Raw genomic sequence first — 26,250 nt, forward strand, 5'->3', positions numbered from 1 at the left:
TTTTTTAATGTAGATATTATGGTTATGAATATAGTAACTAGTTACGCAAATGTCCAATATTCATGATAGGAAGATACTTTTTATAATTATTAATAGGCCAAGCAATAAGAACGTATAGAGTAGGGTTGCCATAAGTGTGGGGGCTCAGACCGGGACGTTTAAAGAAAATCGGCCAAGTGCGAGTCGGACTCGCCTTCCAAGGGTTCCGTACATTACACAATTTTCAACAATGTATATTTTGATGTGAAACGTGAGTGAAATGTTTAAAAAAGACCCGTAAGGGACGATCAAAAACTTAGTAATAAGTCCGACGCACGCTTGACTGCATATTTCTAATAGGTTTTTCTGTCATCTATAGGTAAAGAACTATTTAGTATATATATATATATTTTAATTTTAGTAGTTTCGGAGATAAAGGGGGGAAATGGTAATTTTTTGCCTATTTAATTAAATTACTTCTAAACTATTAATCTTAAAATTATTAATAAAATATATTTGAGATTCCCACAGCTCTATCACTTGATATATAACACGATATAGTTTGCATAACTTTGTTTTTTAGCTGTCTCATTTACCCCCCAATAAGTGCCCCCAATGTTTAAAATTCATTTTATTTACGTTACATGTCCGTCTTCGGGTTATAGATTTACATAATATATGTGTACCAAAATTCAACTTAATTGCCACAAATAATGTAGGTACGTAAATGAAAACGCAAGCGAAGCGAGCGCGGAATTTTTTCGAGATAGTAGTAAGTAAATCTACCTGATTTTTAGGATTTCGTACTTCAAAAGGAAAAAAAGTAGGTATATTATTATTTACCAAGTCAAGCCCCCTACTGAATAACTATGATTTATAAACCGGGACAATTTGCTTATGGGCCGGGACACCGGGACATCATGCTTCAAACCGGGACATGTCCCGGCGTACCGGGACGTATGGCAACCCTAGTATAGAGGGAAATGCTAGGAACACAATTTTTGACTCCGTAACTTTGTTTGGACTAGATAGGAGGTGAACATATCAAAAGTCCCCGGCTGTAGCCTCGGTGCTGCGGGGTAGAGGAGGGTAAGAAGGTCGAATTTTTCGGTTTTTCATTGATATCTTGGAAACTTCGCATCTTAACGACATGACTACTACCGAAAGCTGATAAAATTTGCTACAAGTTTTATTCAGTCAAGTTTTTCGATATATTTAATAGTTTTTGAGATATCCGCTCTTGAAAGTTTATTTAGAGCTTTCAATTTTATCTTGATATCTACATTAGTGAAGCTGCTAGGCCGTGTTTGGTATAATTTTCATATAAATCGGGGGTGCTGAATTCATTTTTGGTATCACATTGACACCATTCCTAAGAAAAAACATATAAACTTTAAACAAATACCTTTTTTTAAATTCCTCTTCACGCTTAAACCGCTTAACCGATTTAATTGAAATTTGGTATACAGATATTTCGAGTCCCAAGACAGGACATAAGATACTTTTTATCTCAATAATCATCCTTTAAAGTTGTGAAATGGAGTATGGGGGGAATTCAACTTCGTCGACGAAACTGAATTCCTGAGGTTAATACTGCTTAAGGTAAGGTTTGAAGTCATATTTGGTATCATTTTCATCTAAATCACAGATGTATACCATCCTAAATTTCATCTAAACCGGTTCAGCGGTCATTGACTCCCCATACAAACTTCCACCCCACTTTTCACACCCTATAAAGATGCTTTTGGTTATAAAAACTATCCTATGTCCTGTGTCGAGACTGAAACTATTTCTATACCAAATTTCAACGAAATTGGTTCAGCGGTTTAAGCGTGAAGAGGGATTTTATACAATATATTTTTTTTTAATTTTGGTTTTACTTCGGAATAATGTCAATGTGATCCCATAAATGAATTCAGCACCCCCGATTTATACGAAAATTATACCAAACTTGGCCTAACAGCATCACTGATGTAGATATCAAGATAAAATTAATATCCCTAAATAAACTGTCAAGAGCGTGTATCTCAAAAACTATTCAAGATATCGAAAAACTTGACTGGATAAAACTTGTAACTAATTTTATCAGCTTTCGGTTTGTCTTAGTAGTCATGTCGCTAAGATGCGAAGTTTCCAAGATATCAATGAAAAACCGAAAAATTCGACCTTCTTACCCTCCTCTACCCCCCAGCAGCGGGGCTACAGCCGGGGACTTTTGATATGTTCACCTCCTATCTAGTCCAAACAAAGTTACGGAGTCAAAAATTGTGTTCCTAGCATTTCCCTCTACAACGTTTTTTGAGCATTCATTTCCTGACCTATAATTCAAAGAACCTGAATGAAATGCTTCAGTTTCACTTGTAACATAGGTAAGTATGTATGTAATTCCAAAACATAGTACTTTATCTCAAAAATATGTACGTAGTAGTTATCCATAATTAAGCATAAATTCTCCAATTTAAATGTGAAATGGATTAAGCATAATTTTCGTTTTCTTCGTGCATCTTTTAAAATATAGGTATAGTTTGAATAATCTCAGGTGAATTTTTCGGGCTCGGACTCTAATCTGTTAAACAAAAGATATTGTTTCCTTTATGCAGTGGTTACAATGCTTACTGCTAATACCCTCGACGTAAGTAACGGGAACAAACCCATTTAAAAAGCAAATTTACCATTCTATTATATGGTTCAAATTCTTGAGTCAGCTCATTCGGAGATATCACGTTTTTGCTATCTCTAAAAACAAGACCACCTTAATTGTTCTCTGAACAAGCTGTCATATGAATTTGAACCTTATTCAATTACACAAACGGGTCTACCGCGATATAATTTCATTGTTTTTACCTTTAATTCCGACGTTTCAGCTGAGTTGCACCCGGGTAGACCCGTTTGTGTAATTGAATATGTGTACAAAACGCGAGAGTTTAAAGTGTTATAATTTGAACCTTAATACTATCACGATAGTTGCTTTTCAAACGACATGGTTGCTTTGGCACGTGGTTGTAGAAACAAAGGCTTTTGTTTAACGGATTAGCACGCGAACTCGAAAAATTCACCTGAGATTATTCAAACTATACTTACTTGTTGATTAACTTTTTAGTTACTTATACTAATTTAAATATAGTCCCCTTCTCTTTTTACCTCTAGATAGTGAGTTGATCTCATTGTTCACCAAAATCGAGCCCTAAGTAAACATGTAACGCCAAGCTTTCTGTCCCACGGTAACCCATGAGGCCCAAGACCAAACCCAAGACTAACTTAATATGTAGATGTGACTTATCTATTGATTTATTGTTACAGTGCTGCGGCGGCCGCGGCGGCGGCGGAGGCACTCGGCGCGTGCCGGCGCGCCCCTCCCCCACTCTTGCGCTCGCGCACCCTCCCCGCCATCGTGGTGCCCGGCCTCTCCATCCTGCACGCGCAGATCGACCCCGCCAAGAACGGTAAGTGAAGCCAGAGTGAAGCCAGACTGGCCGCGTAGCCAAGATGCCAATCGCTTACGCTCCGTGGCGATTGAAACGCAACTGTCACTTTCACACTAATAAGGAAGAGTGATAGAGAGACATAATGCATTTCGTTAGCGATAGCGATTGTTTGTAACCTTGGCTAGGCTGGCTGATTATTTAGAGCCATCCCACACTAGCGTCTTCGGAGCGTGAGCATCTAGTCAACTTTCCATAGCGCTGACTAATATAGTCAGCGCTTTGGAGCGTCGATGCTCAAAAGACGCTAGTGTGGGGTGGCCCTTAAGGTCCCTAGGTTTAATGCAGTGGCGTAACTAGGGGGGGGTTGGAGGGGGCACGTGCCCCGGGCGCCGTCCAAGGGGGGGCGCCAAAATGGGCAAAAGACTACCTCTCCGCCTTGCCAAAGGCACAGCAGGAAAACTTTTGTCAGTCGTATTTACCACCACTGTGAAGTGTGAAATGCGGATGGTAATCTGGCCCACAGCTCAAAAGAAAAAGCCAATCTTTTAGGTACTCTTTTCTGCCTCGAACTCGACCTTGAAAGACGACGGTAGCCCCCTACCGCCCACTATCCCGCGATAGTGCGAATACTCTATGCCAGAAACTTCTATCAAGCAGAGGGATATTCGGTGGGAGTTGCTATATATGCTTTCGTTTTATAAGGCGAGCGGGCCGAGTGCTTCAGGGTTGTGTTCCGTGTTAGCGCGTCTTTTCACGCAGGGGTCTCCTGTCGGGAAGTTACCATCTTATGGACTGTCCAAGAGACTACCTATGCAAATGGATCGCTAGCCCTTTGTCCGGCGCATATGAGCCGTAGTAGAAGTAGACGGAACCTACTCCAATAGCTGCTGCTGCATAATTGCATATAGTGCATAACTGTGACATGTTGTTTATCGGACGACAGTAGGTACTGGGGATTCCTATACAGGCTGGTTAAAAATAACTACATTCCCGTTGCCAGGGAGGTTTTGGGATTGTGCCATAGTAAAAGTTGCTCATTATAATCCCAAAACCTCCCTGGCAACGGGAATGCAGTTATTTTTTAGCCACCCTGTATACAGGATGTTTTCTTACCGCTCGTAGGTAAGTACAATGAGCTGTTGTCTGAAGAATTGTTTGACATGCTGCCTTGTTGCCAATGGTGACAGCTTGCCATCACTGCACCGCTCGCCGTGTTAGGATTGGCAGAGTGTTTATCCTCACACCCTAGAACCTAAATGGTCGCGCACTGTGCGGTTTAAGAGGAATTCCTTTCACAGCGGGCGGTAGGAAATTTGTCGAAAAAAGGGAGCTCATTCCACAATAAGTTGAACAAGTTCCCTTTTCTCGAGAGGCTTCAGTATGGAGAACTCCAAAAAAGAAGTGCATAAGTTTTAAAATGGTCGGCAACGCGCATGTAACACTTTTGGAGTGTAGACGTCCATATGATGCGGTGACTGCTTACCATCAGGTAGGTCGTAAACATATTACCCACCGATGTACTAAAAAAACACATATACTTAAACAGTATTTGTCTAAATTATGGCGCAAATTTGGTGCCTGCCCCGGGTGCCACATCCTCTAGCTACGCCACTGGTTTAATGTATAGCCCTTAGACCGTCAAGACATCAATTGTCGCGCTCGGTTACAGTGTAATATCAACCGTCGTGTATTCCAATAAGGCTTACAATGGTGAGTTGTTTAGGTATAATAGCCGTTGCATTCAAAGGGCGGCCCATAGCAATGCGATATTTTACAAACGCATTGCAAATGATACTACAAAGCGAAATGGTGAATTTATCCTTTATCCTTTAATGAAAAAAAAATTGCAAACGTATCCGCTTGACGAAACATTAGTACAGTTAATTGCAGAAGTAGAAGCAGGGGCCCATTTCTCGAACAATATTAGTCTAATATTATTAGTGTGTTGTCATGACAACCCATACGATTTGACAGTTCGTGGACTAATAATATTAGTCTAATATCGTTCAAGAAATGGACCCCATATGTAACAAGTACAAATTATCTGCATACCAACAACGGAATGCACACAAGTGCAGGTAATTTTGAACCGCTGCTAGTACAGTCACCTGCAATAATATGTTACTCTTCGAACGCCGCAAAAATATGTGACACGCTCTTATGGCTCTACGAATAAGATCGTGTCAGATATTTTTGCGGCCTTCGTTGTGTAACATATTATTGCAGGTGACTGTACTAACACTACTAACTGTCCAGTAGTCATTTGTTTTTACACCGCATCTCGATTAAACATGCAGCTAGCGTTTTAAACATAGTTCTTTGTAGCAAACAACGCGCGAACGTTACAAAAACAGCGGAGTATTTTTTTACTTTTCCCACCAGCTAATTTTATGTAGATAAAATGCTAAAGAAAACCGATTCAAAGTACGAAAGAAGGCTAAATTAAACAAATGATAACAGAATTTACAGTAACTGCACAAAAAAGGTGCAGAGTTGGCTTAGATACTCTAGAGTAGAAAAGTCATATTTTCACAGGACTTTCATGTTTATGGTTGCGCTTCCACGTTCTCTCGCTTACCATCAGTGCAGAGTTACTCAGATGGATATTACATTTTATGAGTAAAAGGTGATAAAAGTAAGTCGGTTCTATTTTTAACTGAGTTCGCGTTTTAGACGGTCATAGCTGGCGCTACTGCTTTAGGAAACGTTTTGCAGTTAACATGACATGCTTACTTGCATCGTCGTTGCTGCGACCCTGGCCGTGGTTCTGACGATTGTTTGAACTCAAGGGTCTCTTATGTATTTACTTATATGTACCTTCAGCATAAAATATATTAGGAACTGATTTTATTGGATTTATTGTTCTTAAAATATTACAGATAGCAGTTTGTTCTTAGCAGGGGCACATTTGTCAAACGTTAGACTAATATTATTAGTCTTCGAACTGTCCAATGGTATGGGTTGCCATGACAACATACTAATAATTTTATAACAGTTTTATTTATTATTTCAGCGAAATTTTGTACAATTTACAACTAAAATCTTTCGAGAAATGGGCCCCAGTAGGTCACGAATTGGTGCGACTATAGTACTGCTATATGATTGGTACAAATGTGGAGGTGCGCCCATGTTGGGGCCCATTTCATAAACGGTATTAGACTAATATTATTAGTCCACGAACTGTCAAGTAACATGGGTTACCATGGCAACATACAAATAATATTAGACTAATACCGCTCGAGAAATGAGCCCCTGCTCTTATAAGACAAGCAAAGGTTACATTCGGAATGCAACTACATCAGCGTTTCTGCTGCTGAAGCAGCGTTGACGCCACTAATGGCACTATCAATTTTATTCTTTGATAAATTACGAGTAAGCGGCTGTCGCCATCAGCATTTAGTCCATATTACTTATTTTATCAAGAAAATTGACAATGTCATCAGTGTCATCACCAACGGGTGATGCAGCGTTGCTATCGCCTTTAAATATAGACGACCGGTCTGGCCTAGTGGGTAGTGACCCTGCCTATGAAGCCGATGGTCCCGGGTTCGAATCCTGGTAAGGGCATTTATTTGTATTATGATACAGATATTTGTTCCCGAGTCATGGTTGTTTTCTATGTATTGAAGTACTTATATATTATATATATCGTTGTCTGGGTACCCACAACATAAGCCTTCTTGAGCTTACCGTGGGGCTTAGTCAATCTTAGTCAAGTCCTATAATATTTATTTATTATTTATTATTAAATATCACCTTTAGCATGCAAAGAAAGATGTATCCACGTAAAACAGAAAAAAGGCAAGAAACGAGTGAAACACAAAAGTAAGAAAATTTGTTACAATGTTCTTTTAGCGAAATTTCCCATGAAATTTCCGCTCTGGAAGTTTGAAAAGTAATCAAATCACCTTCTGTAGAATATTCAATTGATGAAACGTACCAAAAACACCAGAAGAAATTGCTTGTTTCGTTCAAAGTTTATTTTTAGATACCTATATAATAACGATGTATTTGTAGTATTTCTGTTGAGCGCGCTGATGTTTAAATGTAACTTACTAAATATTTAACGGCCTCCTATAGCCTAGTCGGGAGCGCTTATGTTTAGTCCTGCCTACGAAGAAGGAGGTCCAGGGTTCGAATCTTGGTAAGGGCGTTTATTTGCGTCTTTATCACGAATATTTGGTCCTGGACTATGTGTTACCTATCGTATTTATGTATGTAAGTATATATTTAGAAACCTTTATTAATCGTTGGCCGGAAAGGCTCAAAAAAGGAGAGAGAGAGGCCTTTGCCCAGCAGTGGGAAACTATAACGGGCTATTTAAAAAAAGTATACATTTATATATATAAGTATGTACTCGTAAATCGTCGCCTAGTAAGTACCCATTGTACAAGCTTTGCTTAGTTTGATTTGAGGCTAGGTTGATCAATGTATGTAATATTGTCCCCAAATATTTATTTGTTTCTAGATATCAACTAAGCTTTCGTTTGATATTTCCGATTGGTGTTGCCTCACCCTGTTTTCAAGTAAATGTAAAGGGGATGTAGATAAATGTCGAGATGGTCTGAAACATCTGAGGGCCTACCGCGAACTACGTTCGACGTGTTGCCTCTCTGTAGCACTTACGTACAATTTTACAAGTGCGATAGAGAGGCAACACGTCGAACGAGGTTCGCGGTATCTCTCCGGTGAGGCGTGGGAGTGCACTGAGCTCTCAGACGTATTCAGAAGTGTTTTACGCTATATTACTCTTGCTATTGTAGGGGCTGAGTCACAAGCGAAGGCGGGACAGTTGGGAAATCGTCAATTGAAAATCAAACTATTTAATCGGAGGCTTCTATAACATATACCTACAATATAATTAGGCCCTAATGGGCCATTGTATTCCTTAGGTCGTCCGTCGTCCCTAGGAGAGGTCAAAAGTATAAACGACTATTTACTACTACTAGTACAGTAAACTGCAGAGATAACTGAACCCTGCATATAAATTTGATTGCAGGGGGTTCACATATCTATGCAGGTGTCTGTTCATCCGTATTGAATTCAATCACTGCCGTATTCGAACTTCAAGATATTCACAAGAGACGACACGTACTAGATCCATTCCAGATACGTTATAGTTTAGATATCAACTATCAGCTTCATACTTCGCTGTCATCGCCGTTGTTGTTGTCACTAGCTCGGTACCTACACGTCAAAGGCAGTCGGACCACGGACCACTGTTACTTTTTGCATTGTGGTTATACAGCTGGCACGAGATTTGTATTGTACTGTCAACATTGTCTTAGAAATTCCGCGCCAGCTTTCGTAAAACGACCAATAGTTGAATGCATGTTTTACGGTGTCGGCATATTTGTTGCACCTCATACGTGTTCTCGTAGAAACGCCCGCCGAGACATATTGTGGAGCATTTTCCGCCCTATTACTCCCACAGCTGCTGTTTCTCGGGCCCAAAGTACGAGATAAGGCGGATTCAGAATAGTGAAGTTAAAATCAGCGATCAGACCAACACAAAATCTAATGAGTGTGAACGTATGGATAACGTCTTAATAACATCTTTAGAATTTGATGTACAGAGTGCATTTTGCCAACAACCTGCTCTTAAAATAGAAATGACTGCTCGTCTATTGCACTAGCATTCAGTTTCTTAGCGCCACTTGCACCATCCCAATAGCACGGGGTTAACTGGTTAAACCGTTAACTTAGTATCATATTGTACTGGTAACCATGGTAACACCAGATTTAACCGGTTAACCCCGGGTTAGTGGGATGGTGCAAGTGGCCCTTATTGTGACTCTGTTGTACAGAATCTCAAGTGTTGCTCCCCCTGCTTGCGATGCAAGCTCCTTATATCACACCTGCCAAAAAATTGCGACGTATTATCTCACTTAATTATCTCATCAAATTAGACAAAATAATGGTTTAAGGTTTAAAGTCGCGATAAAAGCGCAAACTCGACGAATTTCTATACGCCATCGCTTATCATTTACACCACCCACGCCGAGGTTGGATGTTAGCCAAAATTGGATTCGTTTTAGTGCACTTTTCTCCCGTGATGTATTATTTCTCGGTGCTAACACGCCGAGACTGCTGGTAATGCACCTGCCTTGCGATTCTCTGAAATATAAGGAGTAAAATGTTTTGAGATGCTACCAACGTGCTTGCGATACAGTTTTAGTACCCATATTTCTACCTGTGCCTCGGTCTCTCTAACACAATTTATTCTCGTAAGACCCAAGCCAATTTTTGCGCTTTTGAATTTGGAACTTTCTTTTATTTCTATATGAGTTCATAGCTCAAATTTAATTTGTACTTGTACGAGTACGCGGGGACTTACGAGGGTACTATTTAGGGAAGTTGGGAGTGCAGTAAATCAAATTGCTATTTTATATGGAGTTACAGTAAAGATGTTATGATGATCTAGTCTCTTCTTCTTCCTCAGCCCATTGTTGGACATACGCCTCTCCAAATCTCCTCCAAACAGCTCGATTTACTGCTTCTCTCCACCAGAGATACGAAGTTATATGATTTAATAAGTACGAGCGAGATGGCAGTGCGTATCGTGCACGCATGGAGCGCGGCTGAAGTATCGTATCTGAGCCTCTAGAGCCTAGCCAAGAAGATCATTGACAGAAAACTCCAATAGAAACTTAAATAAATTACGACTATGGGACTAGTCACGTGACTTTTCGTACTATCTGATACATAATACATTTTTTCTATTCGTTTGACGTACGGCTAATCGCTATGGTATCCTAATGCCGAAAACAATATAAACGATTATAATAAACCATTATAGATACATTGAGATACTAAATTATATTTCTGATGTAGCATTTCTTTGCCCAACAGTGGGACACCTAGGCTCGTTAAAAAAAGTATTTCTTTGTTAAGAATTATACCTACATGAGCTTAGTAATAAAATAAGCCTTCCTTTACCGGAACCCGTACAATACAAAGACTACCAAGTTACAAATACATGAAACTGACCGCGAACCTCGGTCGCGTGACAGACGGAAATGCATGTTTGCGCGGAGGATTGCAACACGCGATGCTATGCGAATATTAAACTAAGGGAGGATACAGATAAACGTTTTATAACTAGGGTTTGCAATCCGGATCCGATATGTATGAAATTATCCGCATCTGGATCCGGATCCGCGGATCTTCCCATACATTTCGGATCCGTCGTGCAAACCCTATTTATAACGGTTAAAGGCTTGTGCACACCTGGTGCATGTCGACAGAGACAGAGACGACACACCGCTTGCGTGACGTGTGCGTGTGCGATTTCAACATTTTATATTAATGGTAATTAACATTCCATTTCTAACGTACCGCAGCTGCACTACCGGTACTGAACGCGTCGCTGTCATTGTCAATTTCCATAGTAAAATGAACAGTAGTGCAGCTTGTAACACTTTAGGGTAGGCACCCAGTGTTATAAACGTCTGAATGTTATTATAGATAGGCACTTTATAGGTTAGAAAAGTAGATGTTTGTTTGGTAAGAATTTGGTGGTTAATATACGTTCTACACGGGTATTAGAGTAGATAGGTCAAGGTCGGAGACCAGAAATGTTGTTTTTAATCTTCACATATACGCTTTTGGCTATATTTATAGGATAAAACTTACCGGAATGGTAGGTCAACTATCATCTATAACTCGTCGCATTTAGCGCATCCATTGTTCGTTCCTGCGTTGTGCTGGGACATAATCACTTTGTTTTCTTTGGAGATTACACATTTCACCATGGAATTACATTTGTAACATGGTTATACTACATGTAAATAGCTTTAACTTGGTAAAACGGGTTGAATCGGTGTTGTTTATTGTTGCAGTAAAAACATTGACGTCTGTCAATGTCGGTCGGTTTGTTGTCTGTGGTGTGGCACAAACAATCAGTCATACATAAAGAGTATTTATGAATAAACATTTAGTATGTGTTCTTTTATATTTTGCAATTCGTAGTTATGAATAATGTCCTTATTTTTAGCTTTCGAAATTAGTAATTCTTTTTATTTTTGGTGACTTCGGTTTTCTGTAAATTGGATCCGGTCAGTTGCGATGTCATTGAATGGGAAGTTTTCCATTCACCACTTTGTCTGTGGCTTTTGCCATTTCATTTTTCGCTTGATCACTGGGATATTCCGTGACCAAAGAGCATATAATCACTCCGTTTTAAGAGTCGGCACTCTCGAACAATCGTTGAACCGAATTATGAACGTACATATGCTAACACACCAAATACAGGCTTAAAGATCTCGCATCCAGTCCATAATTGTTAAAAAAAATACCACACACAATACTACCAACACAAAAAAAACAACGCTAGGGCTCGACACTTCCAGTACCTACTGTTTATCGATATCGATAAATGTGCGATACGTGCTGCTGTATTTACCTACTGTACTACTGTAACAGTACATTTTGAGAATCACGTGGATTAATAAAATAAAAGAACATTATATAAACAATTATATTTTACATGATAAAAATAACATAGTTTATTATTCAAGTAGGCATATTACAATATGCTGAATTCGCGCGTTTTCTTTTTTAATCTGGTCCCTTTTTATTGAAGGCACTGGATGGAGAATGATTTCCACAAATAAACTTGCTTCCATTCAGCTTTTGAATAGGTAAATAAATACGCCAAATCCTCATTTCCTTTTCCTCAGCTTTGCCCATAATCGACATCTGAAATAAAGAGATTATCGATAAATTGGTCGTACACTATTCGTGTCATAGGTTACTTAGTTTTTTATTTAAAAATACTTTATGCACAAAATATTTTCGTTTTAATCATGGATTGTACACGACTAAAACTAATTCAAACTAATTAAATAAGTAACTGTTAACGACTCAAAGTAAAAAATTAAAATATTGCACACAAACATCAGTTTACCGACCTGTTCGGATCAAGTGGAAATCTGGCCAAAAATACGTCAGTAGTTAGTCTTCTTACACACCCACTACAAACTTCACATTTCCTTAAAGATTTGGCCCCCATTTAAATAACAGCTAAAGTTATTTTACCAAAATTACAATAAAAAATAACCACGTATTAACACGTTCACGACAATTCAAATGACGTTTGACGTTTTACTTTACTACCAATCATACCAACCTAAAGAAAAGTAAGTATAATACGTCTATGTTAAAAGCAAGTATGGTATGTGCCACCAAAATGCAACAGCAGTCATTTTAATTCGATAAGATTATTTCTATGCCTCAATGTTGGTAACAAGTACGTTCTTAAATTATCAAAGTATGGGGTGTCGATGGGCTGTCCGTGACAAGATGTAAGACGTAATTTGTACATCATGTCGGCAATTGATTCATGGGGTATGTATTTTATTTAAAGATGGTATTTCCTAAAACTCTGTTAAATTCGGTGTTCAATGTTTTAATCGTGGATATATTTTGTTCCAGCTTGGCCCAAAATATGATTAACCTAGCTTCCTATGCGCCTGTAATGGCGGCATAACCTTTTCACCTCTTTCAAACCAACTTGGTGAGTTGTTCACACTTTCTAAATATACGAAAGGAAAGGCGAAGTTGTTTATTGTCAATTGCAATTAGCTAATGTCGTGTTTTGGTGTGAATTTCCAGCAATCCCTTGACAAAGATGAGACATCATCTTGTTTCACCGCGTGGGCCTACGTCGCCACGGCTGGTATCTAATATAAGGGACTCGGCTTAGAAACCGGTAAGGATTTTTTAATCTCATTATGTCCGCAAGCTAAATCGCGCTTTGTCCCAATTAAAAATATAATATATTTTTTATAACATAACCTCGCTAAAACCTAGAACATTTTCTTTGTTTCTAGGGTCCCTTCTTGGCTTGGCCTGTCCCTTGGCTTGCCTTCTTCTCCCTTCTGCCCCTTGGCGTGGCCCTTGGTCCCTTCTAGGCCCTATGGCTTTTGGAAGATCTAGGGTGGTGTCGCACCATGCTAGTTGGGAAGCCGTCTTCTCCACTTAATTTTTGGACTCGAGGTGAAGTGTTTATACGATAAAACTGTGAGTTAAAAACTTATATTTACATTAGTGACTGTGTTCCTTTGCTGGAAAGGATAAACAATATTTAAGTCTGAATTTCTTTTTAACGTGAACTTTCTACATGGTAAATTCTATTATTAATATGAAACCTGTAATTCCTATGAAGGATTTTGTGTGTAGTACAGGCCCGAGTATGCCTGAGATGTACTTAAGTTAAATTTAATTAGTAATAGTTACGGTATATAATTTAAATTTTAAGTGTTGAGGCCGTAGCAGGTCTTATTGTGGTGCAAAGTGAATAAAAGCATTTAGTAAATAAATTTGTATTTTCATTTGGATATGTCATACGTTTGATGAGGATAGTATCCTGGCGTCCTATTTTAAATATCTGGATCGCTATTCTCACTCCACTGTGGCAGAAACCACGACCCTATCTATGCCCTTAGTTAGCCGTAAGCATTTTTAAACTTTTAAGTAGGTAGATCTTGGGGGTTCTGGACCACTTCAGGGAAACGCGTTTCCGTTTGCGGAAACCGTCTTAAAAATATAAAATATAATTTTCTCTATATCCAGAGCTCACCCTCACCTATTACAAGCTGTCGTTGGAAATGGACTGTCACCTTGAGGATGACTGAGACTTTAGACCGGGCCGTGTCAGGGCATCGTTTTCTATGGATAGCATCACGTGATCACCTGTCATTTCATAGAAAAGTAAGCTCCGGAAGCTCCGGCTCGGACACGGCACGGTCTAGCGTGAGTCATCCTTTAAGCGCAATTTCAAAATATACCTATCCAAAAACAGTGGCAGTTGTGTAACTCCACGGAAAATAGTTTTTTTTTTGTGACAAGTTGTGATTTCATAATCATCTCGACCAGACTGAGCTCTTCAAACCAGCCAAATGCATTTTAAAAATCTAACGAAAAAAATTGACAACAGTGAGTTTCCACCGTCGCTACCGTCTACGGCAAACATCGACAAGAATGACTCTAGCGACTACGGCTGCCGTTAACTCATGGTAAAGGTACTGAGGGGCTACTGCCAAAACCGAAATTCGCAAATTGCGGGAATTTTTCTCTTTTACTCCAACGAAGGCGTAATTAGAGTGCCAGAGAAAAATCCCCGCAATTTGCGAACTTCGATTTTCGCGGTTATAGCCCTGAGCAGCTAGGCAGTCCATAAACTTTATATATAAACGACAGCTCCTACTGCGCTCTTTCTGCTATTATATTCAGGAGTCCAATTCAGATTAAACACCTTGTTACAGTTTTGAACTTTATTGATAAAGTATACAATTCAAAAATCTTACAATGTATTTGCAATATTAATTTTTTTTTTTAACTTAAACTAGCAACTAGTTAGGAGCGAGGGTCATGACCACCCTGTCACACTGTGATGATATTTAATTACACAAACGGGTCTACCGCGATATAATTTCGTTTTTACCTTTAATTCCGACGTTTCAGCTGAGTTGCACCAGCTGTGGTCACAGAAAGACAAGACGTCCCAACAAATGTCAACGGAGATATTAATAAACACCACTAAACTACCCGAAATTAGTTTATAACAATGTTCGGGGTAGACAAAGAAATTGCAGCTAATTGCAGTTATTGTGTAATTAAATATGTGTACCTACTAATAGAAGGCCAATAAAAAAAAATATGGTATCGTCTTGGGTCGTCCCATTCGTTTTTCGTCAAGTTCTTAAATTAGTCCTATTCTGCTTTCGTCACTCATTCTACATTGAAAGCCACCGACGATTGTAACGAATGTAGAATGAGTGACGAAAGCAGAATAGGACTAATTTACGAACTAGACGAAAAACGAATGGGACGACCCAAGACGATACCAAAAATATGTGTACAAAACGCAAGAGTTTAAAAGTGTTACACTGTGATGATATTTTGAACTGATTTTGATATCATGAAGCCTTAATGATTGGCGCGCATCTCATGACTTTCACTTCATTTCGCGTGCACCAATCAGAATCAGCGATTTTCAAGGTCCCATCAAAATAAGATCACAAGTGTAACAAGTTTTAAGTCTGAACCAGCGTAAGGGTGCAACTTTACTGCGCCACTGCAAACACATTACGGGAAATGGTTATGCGGTTTTCACTGCCTGAGGCATAGTCGTTATTTTGACATAAGTTTTGTAACCGCTGTGGTTAGGAACATGAGTTGGATAGGAATGTCTTCAACGAAATGTATAGGTACGTATATAATTATGTTTTGCTTGCTTAGTTTGAATTTCATTAAAAAGTAAAGTTTAAAACTAAGTAGCAGGAGGTGGTCTTATCACTAAAAGCTTTGGGCCACTTGCGCCATCCAAGGTTAGCTACTAACTCGGGGTTAACGGGTAAACCCAGAGTTACCTGTACAATTTAACCAAGTGTTAGCGGTTAACACCGAGTTAGCGTGGCTAACACTAGATGGTGCAAGTGGCTCTTAGAGGTCTAGATTAGTTTTAAAGTAGGGCCACTTTAAAAGTCCCAAAGTATAACGTTTTACATAATACATAGGTATATCAAAGACATATGTAACTTCGTATAAGATGAATAAAGTCTGAGGAAAAATAGTGCCTCGGAAATAAAAAAAAAATCATTCTCGGATAGATGCCGCACACACCAGCCTATGCTCGGCTAGATGGCGTAACGACACCGTTTCATATTTAGCAATTTTAACACATAGATCAGTGAATGAACATGGATCAAAATGATATAAAAATAATAGAATCATTCACTTTCACATTGGACGGCATCATCATTTGGATATTACCTACGCTACGACACTGCTTTTACTTCGGTCTGATATTGGAGGTTATACAATTTTATTGATGCCATCAATAGTGTGGAATAATGCTCGAAACTTTCCTCAAAAAGCTCCCTCTGACTCACTCAAGTCAGCAAGGAGGAATGTAAAACAATATGCTTACTTTTCATTTGAACTTGAATTGAATTCAGTTCACATCATTAATACAATTATTGTAAAAAAAACCTAAAAATAATTCAAATAAAACTTAACCTACACAAAGCTTAAAATAACCCACCCTGCATCGTACCTGGCTCAAAGGTCCCCATAATGCCTGCAGCGTTCCCCCGCTGAACTGCTATGGAGACCTGTTGAACCAAGTACGACCCAGAGCGAGGATCACCACCTCTCTCCCGCAAACGCCGGCCTATTTCCCCAAAAAGTCGGCGAGCTTCGACTCCCCATGGCCCCGCTGTCTGTATTCAGTTCACCTTGTCAGGTTAATTTGGTCATAAAAGATACTATGACTAATATGAAATATGACTCATTTCTAAATCACGCATGCATTATTACCTTATCCGTTTTCTATTGGGAATGCTTGTATGGAGAGGTATACAATTTTGAGTACAGCAATGCCATTTGGTACGAGTATTATACACGTCTATCTGAGCCCAAAAGCGGTAGCCAGCTTGAACTCCGCGTCAGGTTTTAAAGTACAGAGCTCCAGGCGCTCAGAAAAAAAATCTGGCGGAGTTTGGATCTTTGAGTCAAGTTTGGTGTCGTTTTCGGGTAACTATAGTCGCACCAATAAAAGTCTGCAGCGGATTTGATTGCCCGCGCAGTGTAAGTGTTATTTATGCGACATAATTTCATAGAAGTTTGACGGTTAACATTACACTTGCACTGCGTGGGCTATCAAAATCGCTGCAGACTTTTTTACGGTCTAACTTTACCTAGATGATGCCCAATTCATTCCTCGTACCAGTTTTTTATGGTTCCGTAGCAAAATATAACGCAATTCTTAGAATGTTAGCTTTTACGCCGATACGGCATCGAATAATGCGCAAGGGCTCTTAAATTTTCTGTAAACTTTCCGACCTTTCCGTTCCTGCAATCTACGCAGGTCTTTGTATAAAATACGCCGCCATTGGGCGATTCGTGTCAATTCTGATTTTATCAGCATCAGCTTAATTTGATTTGAAAAGTCTCATTTTGTTTATTGACTTCAAAGTAATTAGATAATTGGATGAAACACTGAGTCGTGCTCGCTTTGTAAATGGGCTCAAAAGTAAATTTATTAAGTCTGTTATTTGCTTAAAGCAACTTACCTATCCCTGTTAAATTAATAGGTACCTAAATTATTTGTTTTTAGTATACATTCACTCGAGGAATTATAGAAACTTCCAATCTACTAATTAATATTATGATTATGACTGTTTCGGGTTCTTGTTTATGAAGTTTAACATCATAAATTAAATTATGTACTTATAGGCCAAGCAATAAGAAGTTATAGAGGGAAATGCTAGGAACACAATTTTTGACTACGTAACTTTGTTTGGACTAGTTAGGAGGTGAACATATCAAAAGTCCCCGGCCGTAGCCCCGGTGCTGGGGGGTAGAGGGGGGAAAGAAGGTCTCATTTTTCGGTTTTTCACTTATATCTTGGAAATTTTGCGTCTTAGCGACATGACTACTAAGATAAACCAAAAGCTGATAAAATTTGTTACAAGTTTTATTCAGTCAAGTTTTTCGATATCTTGAATAGTTTTTGAGATATCCGCTCTTGAAAGTTTATTTAGGGCTTTCAATTTTATCTTGATATCTACATTAGTGACGCTACTAGACCGTGTTTGGTATCATTTTCGTATAAATCGGGGGTGCTGAATTCAGTTTTGGTATCACATTGACACCATTCCTAAGAAAAAACATATAAACTTTAAACAAATACCTTTTTTTTTTTATTCCTCTTCACGCTTAAACCGCTCAACCGATTTAATTGAAATTTGGTATACAGATATTTCGAGTCCCAAGACAGGACATAAGATACTTTTTATCTCAATAATCATCCTTTAAAGTTGTGAAATGGAGTATGCGGGGAATTCAACTTCGTCGACGAAACTGAATTCCTGAGGTTAATACTGTTCATGGTAAGGTTTGAAGTCATGTTTGGTATCACTTTCATCTAAATCACAGATGTATTCCGTCCTAAATTTCACCTAAACCGGTTCAGGGGTTATTGACTCCCCATACAAACTTCCACCCCACTTTTCACACCCTCAAAAGATGCTTTTGGTTATAAAAACTATCCTATGTCGTGCGTCGAGATTTAAACTATTTCTATACCAAATTTCAACGAAATTGGTTCAGCGGTTTAACCGTGAAGAGGGATTTAAAAAAATATATATTTTTAAATTTTGGTTTTACTTCGGAATGGTGTCAATGTGATACCATAAATGAATTCAGCACCCCCGATTTATACGAAAATGATACCAAACATGGCCTAACAGCTTCACTGACGTAGATATCAAGATAAAATTAAAATCCCTAAATAAACTTTCAAGAGCGGGTATCTCAAAAACTATTCATGATATCGAAAAACTTGACAGGATAAAACTTGTAACTAATTTTATCAGCTTTCGGTTTGTCTTAGTAGCCATGTCGCTAAGACGCAAAGTTTCCAAGATATCAATGAAAAACCGAAAAATTCGACCTTCTTACCCCCCTCTACCCCCCAGCAGCGGGGCTACAGCCGGGGACTTTTGATATGTTCACCTCCTAACTAGTCCAAACAAAGTTACGGAGTCAAAAATTGTGTTCCTAGCATTTCCCTCTACAACGTTTTTTGAGCATTCATTTCTTGACCTATTATAAGTAGGTATATAATAAAGTTTCTATAATAAGACTGCCTCAGCATTTCTTGACACGTTTCACCTTTCATTAGAATTCCTTACTTATTTAAGAAATTCCATTAGTGTACAAACAGCAATACCTACTCCTTAGGGCGATTGTGCACTACAATGAATTTTACTGTCCGGCAGTCCGAGTTTCTACGGTCCGATATGGCACGCCATTAAATGTATATAGTAGCTTGTGCACTAGACGTAATTTTACCGTCCAACATTTTACTTTTCCCCATTCCGGATAGTTTTTTTTCCGGTCCGAGAAGATAGCTATGAAAAACGTGTTTATGCTTGTGCACTGCGTCTGGAATTAGTATTATTCATGACGTGGCCGGACGGGGGCGGGCTAGGGGTTACCTCTCTTTTAGTAAAAAGACGGACAAGTGCACAAGCCAATCATCAGTTTTTTTTCATGCCACTGCGCCGCACCTGCGAGTAAAAAGACGGACAAGTGCACAAGCCAATCATCCGTTTTTTTCATGCCATATCGGACCATGAAAACTCAGACCGCCGGACAGTAAAATTCATTGTAGTGCACAATCGCTCTTACTGTACATCGGAGGACCTTATTACAAAAGGCATAAGCCTTATTGCCTTGGCTTGTGCTTGGCCTTAGTAGCCTGAAAATAAATGCTTTGATTGATTGATTGATTGATAAGGTCCACCGATGTACAGTTAACAGTCTGGACGGTGGTACGTTTTGTTTTATTTTATACATGAGCATCATTTTCATCATCATCATCATCAACATCTCAGTCATAAGACGTGCACTGCTGAGCATAGGCCTCCCCCTTGGACCTTCATTCGTACTGGTTGGAAGCGACCCGCATCCAGCGTCCTCCGGCGACCTTAACAAGGTCGTCTGTCCATCTTGTGGGTGGACGTCCTACGCCGCGCTTGCCAGTCCGTGGTCTCCACTCGAGCACTTTTCGACCCCATCGGCCATCTTCTCTGCGTGCAATGTGGCCCGCCCATTGCCACTTCAGCTTGCTAATCCGGTGGGCTATGTCGGTGACTTTAGTTCGTCTACGCATCTCATTTCTGATTCGATCACTCAGAGAAACTCCGAGCATAGCCCTCTTCATAGCTCGTTGAGCGACTTTGAGTTTTGAGATGAGGCCGATAGTGTAAGACCACGTTTCGGAGCCGTAAGTCATCAATAGTAACACACATTGATTAAAGACTTTCGTCTTGAGGCACTGAGGTAATTTTCATACTCGCTAAATAATTCCCTCCTTACCCAATGCTTAATTTTTAGTACAGTGTGGTACAGTGAAGTGTAAAAATATGGGTGCATTAAAACTTACTCAAAAATATGTCCCATAGTTCTTAATTCGCTGACTTAAGAGCTATGGGACATATTTTTGACAAATGATATCAGTTGAAATCACAAACGTAAGATTTATGTGACTTATGTATTTATAACTATAAACATGTCCACATTGTTAACTCAAAACCCGTAAACCTAATATCAAAGCCATAAGGTCCACCAAAGGTCAAAGTGTTACTATTAGTATCTAGGGACAAAGATACTATTCTCTTGGCCCTCATAAGTTTCCACAGAGCTTAAGGGCTCATCTGATTTAACCCGAAAGAGCAATGCGAGAATACATCACAGGGTAAACCTACACAAGATCGTATCTATTCAGCAAACGTTAATGTTGAACTGTAAACCTTATTGCTTGGAGATAAGGTTTGAATTATTGAAAAGTGAATGCGTAAATCGAGTGTGTCCGTTCTCGATTAAGAACCTTTTTACGAAAAGGATATGCTCTTAAACGTGAAGGGAATTACAGAAAATATACAAGCAATTTATTTGAATGGGAGTTAATTTACCTGTAGGAAATTGAAAAGCAATTTGTATTGAAATTGAATAAAATAAAAGTGAGATGGAAGTCATCGTAAATTACGATTACGTGTATTAACACGTGTTATTGTTTCTTTTTTACGATGGATCCGTTATTGTTGTGTTTGGTATCTTTTGATATTTATTTATCAATTTGTGTCTTCTTCAATTTCCACTTATTATGATGTGCGGATCAAATGTTTTTAGTACGAGTCTTCAAGATACGGTTTGGTCGTTATCTTCAATTGTACAATTGTATCTTAAATTTTTTAACCTGCGTGACTCTACTATTATTTCTGAATAAGAATATGAATCTGTGTTATTATTTCTGATATTCCGTTTTACTAGTCTGTTACTGAATACAGATGTAGTGCATAAATTATTTTCCATCGTTTTCACGGAAACGTACAAACGTGTCAGTCAGTCTAGGTACAAAAATTACTGACGTTGACTGAACTAGCATGACAAATTTAAATACGAATGTTTATTCCGAGAAATTTATTTGTTAAAAAGTTAAAAGATTTTTTGATTGACCACGCTTTTTTCACGGTAAAAGAATTTTATTGTTACAAGTTTAATGTAAAACGAGTCTAGTAATATTTTATGACATTTGTATTTTTTAATTTTTTGTTAGTTTTATTGCCATTTGTATATACCTACCACAACTTTTAACATTGTATATATTATGTACTCTGACATTTGTATATATTCCTTTTTAATTTGTGTGGATTATGTATTTTTAATTTTATTGTGTACCTGTTGTATATTTTGACATGTGTTTTATGACATTAAAGATATTGAATTGAATTGAATTACGATGGAGAACAATTATGCACTACATCTGTACAATGTTTGAAGTATACTCGTGTTTCAATTTTCAATTACCTATCGATATAACCATGACAGTTTAATCGGTGATCGTACTCGCTGATTCAATAGATTAAAACTGTAAATCTAACTAAATACATACGCTACAGTCACAAGGTTAAACATGCATTTTTGGCAAAATATAATCCATTCTATGAACTTTCTATCAAACGTGAACCCATCCGTCATAAATTCATAATTCCATTAATACCTGACAATAAAATCACGAAAACAATGTGTGAGCTTTTATTGAAACGAGGAAAATGTTCTCCTGTAACTACTTAATCTGATTGTTCCTTTACTATTTATTCCATATTTCCCATTGAAATAGCCATCGTTTATTCATTATATATTAACTGATGATTATGTATTGTGGGAGCGTCAAAGAGAACAGTTGCTTAGGATTATTATTTTACGTAGGTCTTCATCATCATAAATGTATGCAAGATTAAATGCATAATATACTGTTATATAGTAAAAGGGGAACTAAGGTGACCGCCGCATACGTCGACAACCATTGCATTTATACTACAGTATCTACATTAAAGACGTAAACACCAATTGCCCTAAGGTCCTTTTTAGGTTTCCGTACCCAAAGGGTAAAACGGGACCCTATTACTAAGACTGCTGTCCGTCCGTCCGTCCGTCCGTCTGTCACCAGGCTATATCTCACGAACTGTGATAGCTAGACAGTTGAAATTTTCACTGATGATGTACCTATTTCTGTTGTCGCTATGACAACAAATACTAAAAACAGAACAAAATAAAGATTTAAGTGGGGCTCCCATACAACAAACGTGATTTTTGACCGAAGTTAAGCAACGTCGGGCGGAGTCAGTACTTGGATGGGTGACCGTTTTTTTTTCGCCTTTTTTTGCATTATGGTACGGAACCCTTCGAGCGCGAGTCCGACTCGCACTTGTTAGGGTTCCGTACCCAAAGGGTAAAACGGGACCCTATTACTAAGACTTCGCTGTCCGTCCGTCCGTCCGTCTGTCCGTCTGTCTGTCACCAGGCTGTATCTCACGAACCGTGATAGCTAGACAGTTGAAATTTTCACAGATGATGTATTTCTGTTGCCGCTATAACAACAAATACTAAAAACAGAATAAAATAAAGATTTAAGAGGGGCTCCCATACAGCAAACGTGATTTTTGACCAAAGTTAAGCAACGTCGGGCGTGGTCAGTACTTGGATGGGTGACCGTTTTCTTTTTGCATTTTATTCCGTTTTTTTTTTGCTTTATGGTACGGAACCCTTCGTGCGCGAGTCTGACTCGCACTTGCCCGGTTTTTTATTTGTCCACGACACAAATATCAAGCGTTTTAGTAGCACTCAATAATTATGAGTTGTGTTTCAAATGCAACAACGCCAACACAAGAAACTGTGCAAGTGACATTTTATTACCTGCATATTGCGTTGTTTATTTTTGTGCTCGTAACTGTTTTACAAGCATGCGTAATTGCGCAATGCGCATGCGTCATAGGTGCTTATTTAAATTTTAATAAGTAGGTATCTAGTTCACGAGATATTTTTTTCGGCTTATTTTATGTTTCTTTCCTTTACGTTTTTTTTTGTATGTTACCTTCCGTGATTATTTTCTCACTTGATGGTCTCATCGGAAGATCAGCGCTGGAAGTCGTCAGCAACATGCTGAGATGGGGCCATTTCGTGACACTTTATTTTTCACTATGTTTTTTCTATGTATGTCTATATTGTCTATTGACTGTGTGTTTACGAATAACATCTATTCTATTATATTTAGCGATTTGACAGACAGAGTCTTACCTTACTTTTATATTTTTGGTACGGAACCGTAAAATACGGAATATCAAACTCGTTCAGCCTCATTACGTTACGGAGGAGAAGAATTGATACGACCGATGACTTTGGATAGGCCTTTTTATCTGCTTAAGCTTTAAGTGTAAAAGGAGTATAGACACATATATACTTTATGTACTGTACGTATGTACTGTGTCTTTATATCTACTTATTATGTATATTCAGGGCTCATTTAGACGATGCGAGAGTGTTATTATTACATTGCGGGTTTTGATCGGTCGGTTGAATTGGACGTAACCAACAGTCCGCAATGTAACTAAAATCGCATGCGAGTTCGCGCGCATCAGCCCTTACCATGTTATATAAAAAAAGTGATTGTTAGGTAAGTAAATAATTTGAAAAGAAGCGAAATTAAAATTGTAGCTAACGAAACGAGAGGAGCTCTAAAAATAAAAATTATTCAAATAGAAGAAAATGAAAATGTAATTGACCAAGGTCAGAAATACGGAGAAATGAGCGTAGCACAACAATTTGAATTTTGCAGGGGCGGAATTTCTCGTAACGAATTTGATTACTAAATAAGTTTCGTCTAAGGATGCTGATGATTTTTATGTACAGATTAATAATATTATAAATGCGAAAGTAACTATATACAGTGTGTGTCTGACCATGGGGCTTTAAATCCAGGGCTCGATTCTACTCGCTAAACTGAGCTACTTTTACTATGGCACCAACCCCGAAATCCCGGACTCATACATTTTGGCTGATCAGATGTCCACGTTTTCTAAGGAAAAGCCAAAAATTTTTCCCCGATTTTAGGGTTGGTCCCATAGTAAAAGTAGCTCAGTTTAGCGAGTAAAATCAAGCCCTGGATTTAAAGCCCCATGGTCAGACACACCATGTATGTCTGTCTGTCTGTGTGTCTGTGACAAAGTCGCGAGTAGAAGCTAGTCAATTTATATTTTTTTCTCAGGTCCCCTTAATAAAGTAATTAATTAATTCTACTTACTAATGCAATATTACGCTATTTTTACAGTATTGAATTATTTATGTAGGTAAGTATAGGTACTTATATAGGTATATATAAATAATTCAATACCTACTGAAGGTACCTACTTACATATAAACTTTTTCAAAGGTAAGATTGGTATTTTCTGAATGTGTTTTCCTTGCAACTTGAAAGTAGAAGCTGAAAATGCTATGAACGCTAAATAAATATTCCCACCAAGAAAGCGTAGAAGTTAAGTTTTTCAAATTCAATATTTTAAAAAAGGCTCCAACGCCTGCGAGCGAACTGTTTTCATATTTCGCTCTTTGAAGCGGAGCCTTTGAACGCGGCTATGGAACGCGGGAAAAATCATGAAATTTACTTGGCATTTACTCTTGAAATAAGATAAATTATACATGACAAAATGTGTCCGTATTTCGTGTTCGGAAATTAGAGAGTCTCTTGTTCTGGAGCCCGTTTCTCCAAACCTTGTAACTTGTAATACAAAGTGGAACTCCCTTTCTAACAAAAGCTGTTAAAAAGTGACATACGTTTGTATCAATTACCAATTACAAGCCCATGAGAAACGGGCCCCTGTAATTTCTAAATTACAGGGGCCCGTTATACGTAACGATACGTTGTAGTTGGTATAAAAAACTCACTGATTTTTGGAGAGCTGAAAGTGACATTTTCATAATTATTAATTTTCTTGATTGTACTATTGTTTGTTTTCGTGGTTCGCAAATAATTATAAGAATTTATTATACATTTGGATTTAATTCAAAGGGGAATAAAGCATTTATTACAACAATCATAAGTAATACATAGGCAAAGGGTTAGGTAAATAATTAATTAATTAATTCAAATAAATCGCAATTCCTATACAAAGGCGAAAAGATTCAAATGTATATTATAGTTACATATATATTACGTTTTTACTGTTTTATTGATCTACGTCTACTTGTTGGGGTAAAACCATATTAAAATATTTAAGTTAAGAGACACATAAGAGTTAAAATAGTCAATTTAAGTTCAAATAAACGTCATTCATTACTAAACTAAATTTTGTCATTTTCATTTAATAGATATTAAAGAAGTTAAATTCCCTTTGATAAAAAAAGAATAATATACCGGATGTAGCCTGTAACATGAGCAAATAATTAAAACATAGATTATACTCCTCAAACGGTGACACATTTGTTCAACAACTTTTAAAAATTATGAAGTATTTAGACTCGCTATTTTTCATACAAAATAAATATTATCTTCAATGGACGCCATCGCCACGCCATATCATTGTGATTTACGTTGCTTGTCACGCCTTAAATATAACAAAATTCGCAACACATTGCGTCTTGGAATAAACTTTAAGGTGTAATAAAAATCAAAACACAAGTTATTTTTAAAAGTCGCAGAACAAATGTTGGTCAGTACGAGGAGTACAGCCTACAGTTAAATTTTTTGCTCACATTACAGGCCACACACTATATGCTAGAAGATTACCATATCTACAAACGTTTACATAGTATACAGGTTTGAAAGAAACTTGCTCCTAGAAGCTGGCAAACGAAACAGAACCACTACCACCAGTTTTGACATTGACATACGCTCGCGTCTAAGTAACTTACTTTGTATGCATCTCGCTCGTACTCGCATATTAGTGCAAGCCAGATGTATAGAAAGTAATTTACGTAGACGCGAGCGTATCTGTCA

At 38.1% G+C, this 26,250-nt stretch overlaps 1 protein-coding gene and 1 long non-coding RNA gene across 2 annotated transcripts in view; both read left to right on the top strand.

The window, feature by feature from the left end:
- The window catches only part of LOC134667785 (uncharacterized), a 197,227-nt gene that overhangs the window by 136,218 nt on the left and 34,759 nt on the right, over positions 1-26,250 (top strand). Inside the window, exon 3 of the mRNA XM_063525195.1 lies at positions 3,280-3,422. Coding sequence (XP_063381265.1) covers positions 3,280-3,422 — 143 coding nt within the window. The remainder of the gene's footprint in view (positions 1-3,279; positions 3,423-26,250) is intronic.
- LOC134667515 (uncharacterized) lies at positions 12,699-13,726 on the top strand. Its single transcript, XR_010098643.1, has 2 exons — positions 12,699-12,752; positions 12,840-13,726. It is a non-coding gene; the product is annotated as an uncharacterized LOC134667515 (long non-coding RNA).

This window comes from Cydia fagiglandana, chromosome 9 (assembly GCF_963556715.1).
Source record: "Cydia fagiglandana chromosome 9, ilCydFagi1.1, whole genome shotgun sequence".
In the NCBI taxonomy this organism is placed as follows: Eukaryota; Metazoa; Arthropoda; class Insecta; order Lepidoptera; family Tortricidae; genus Cydia; species Cydia fagiglandana.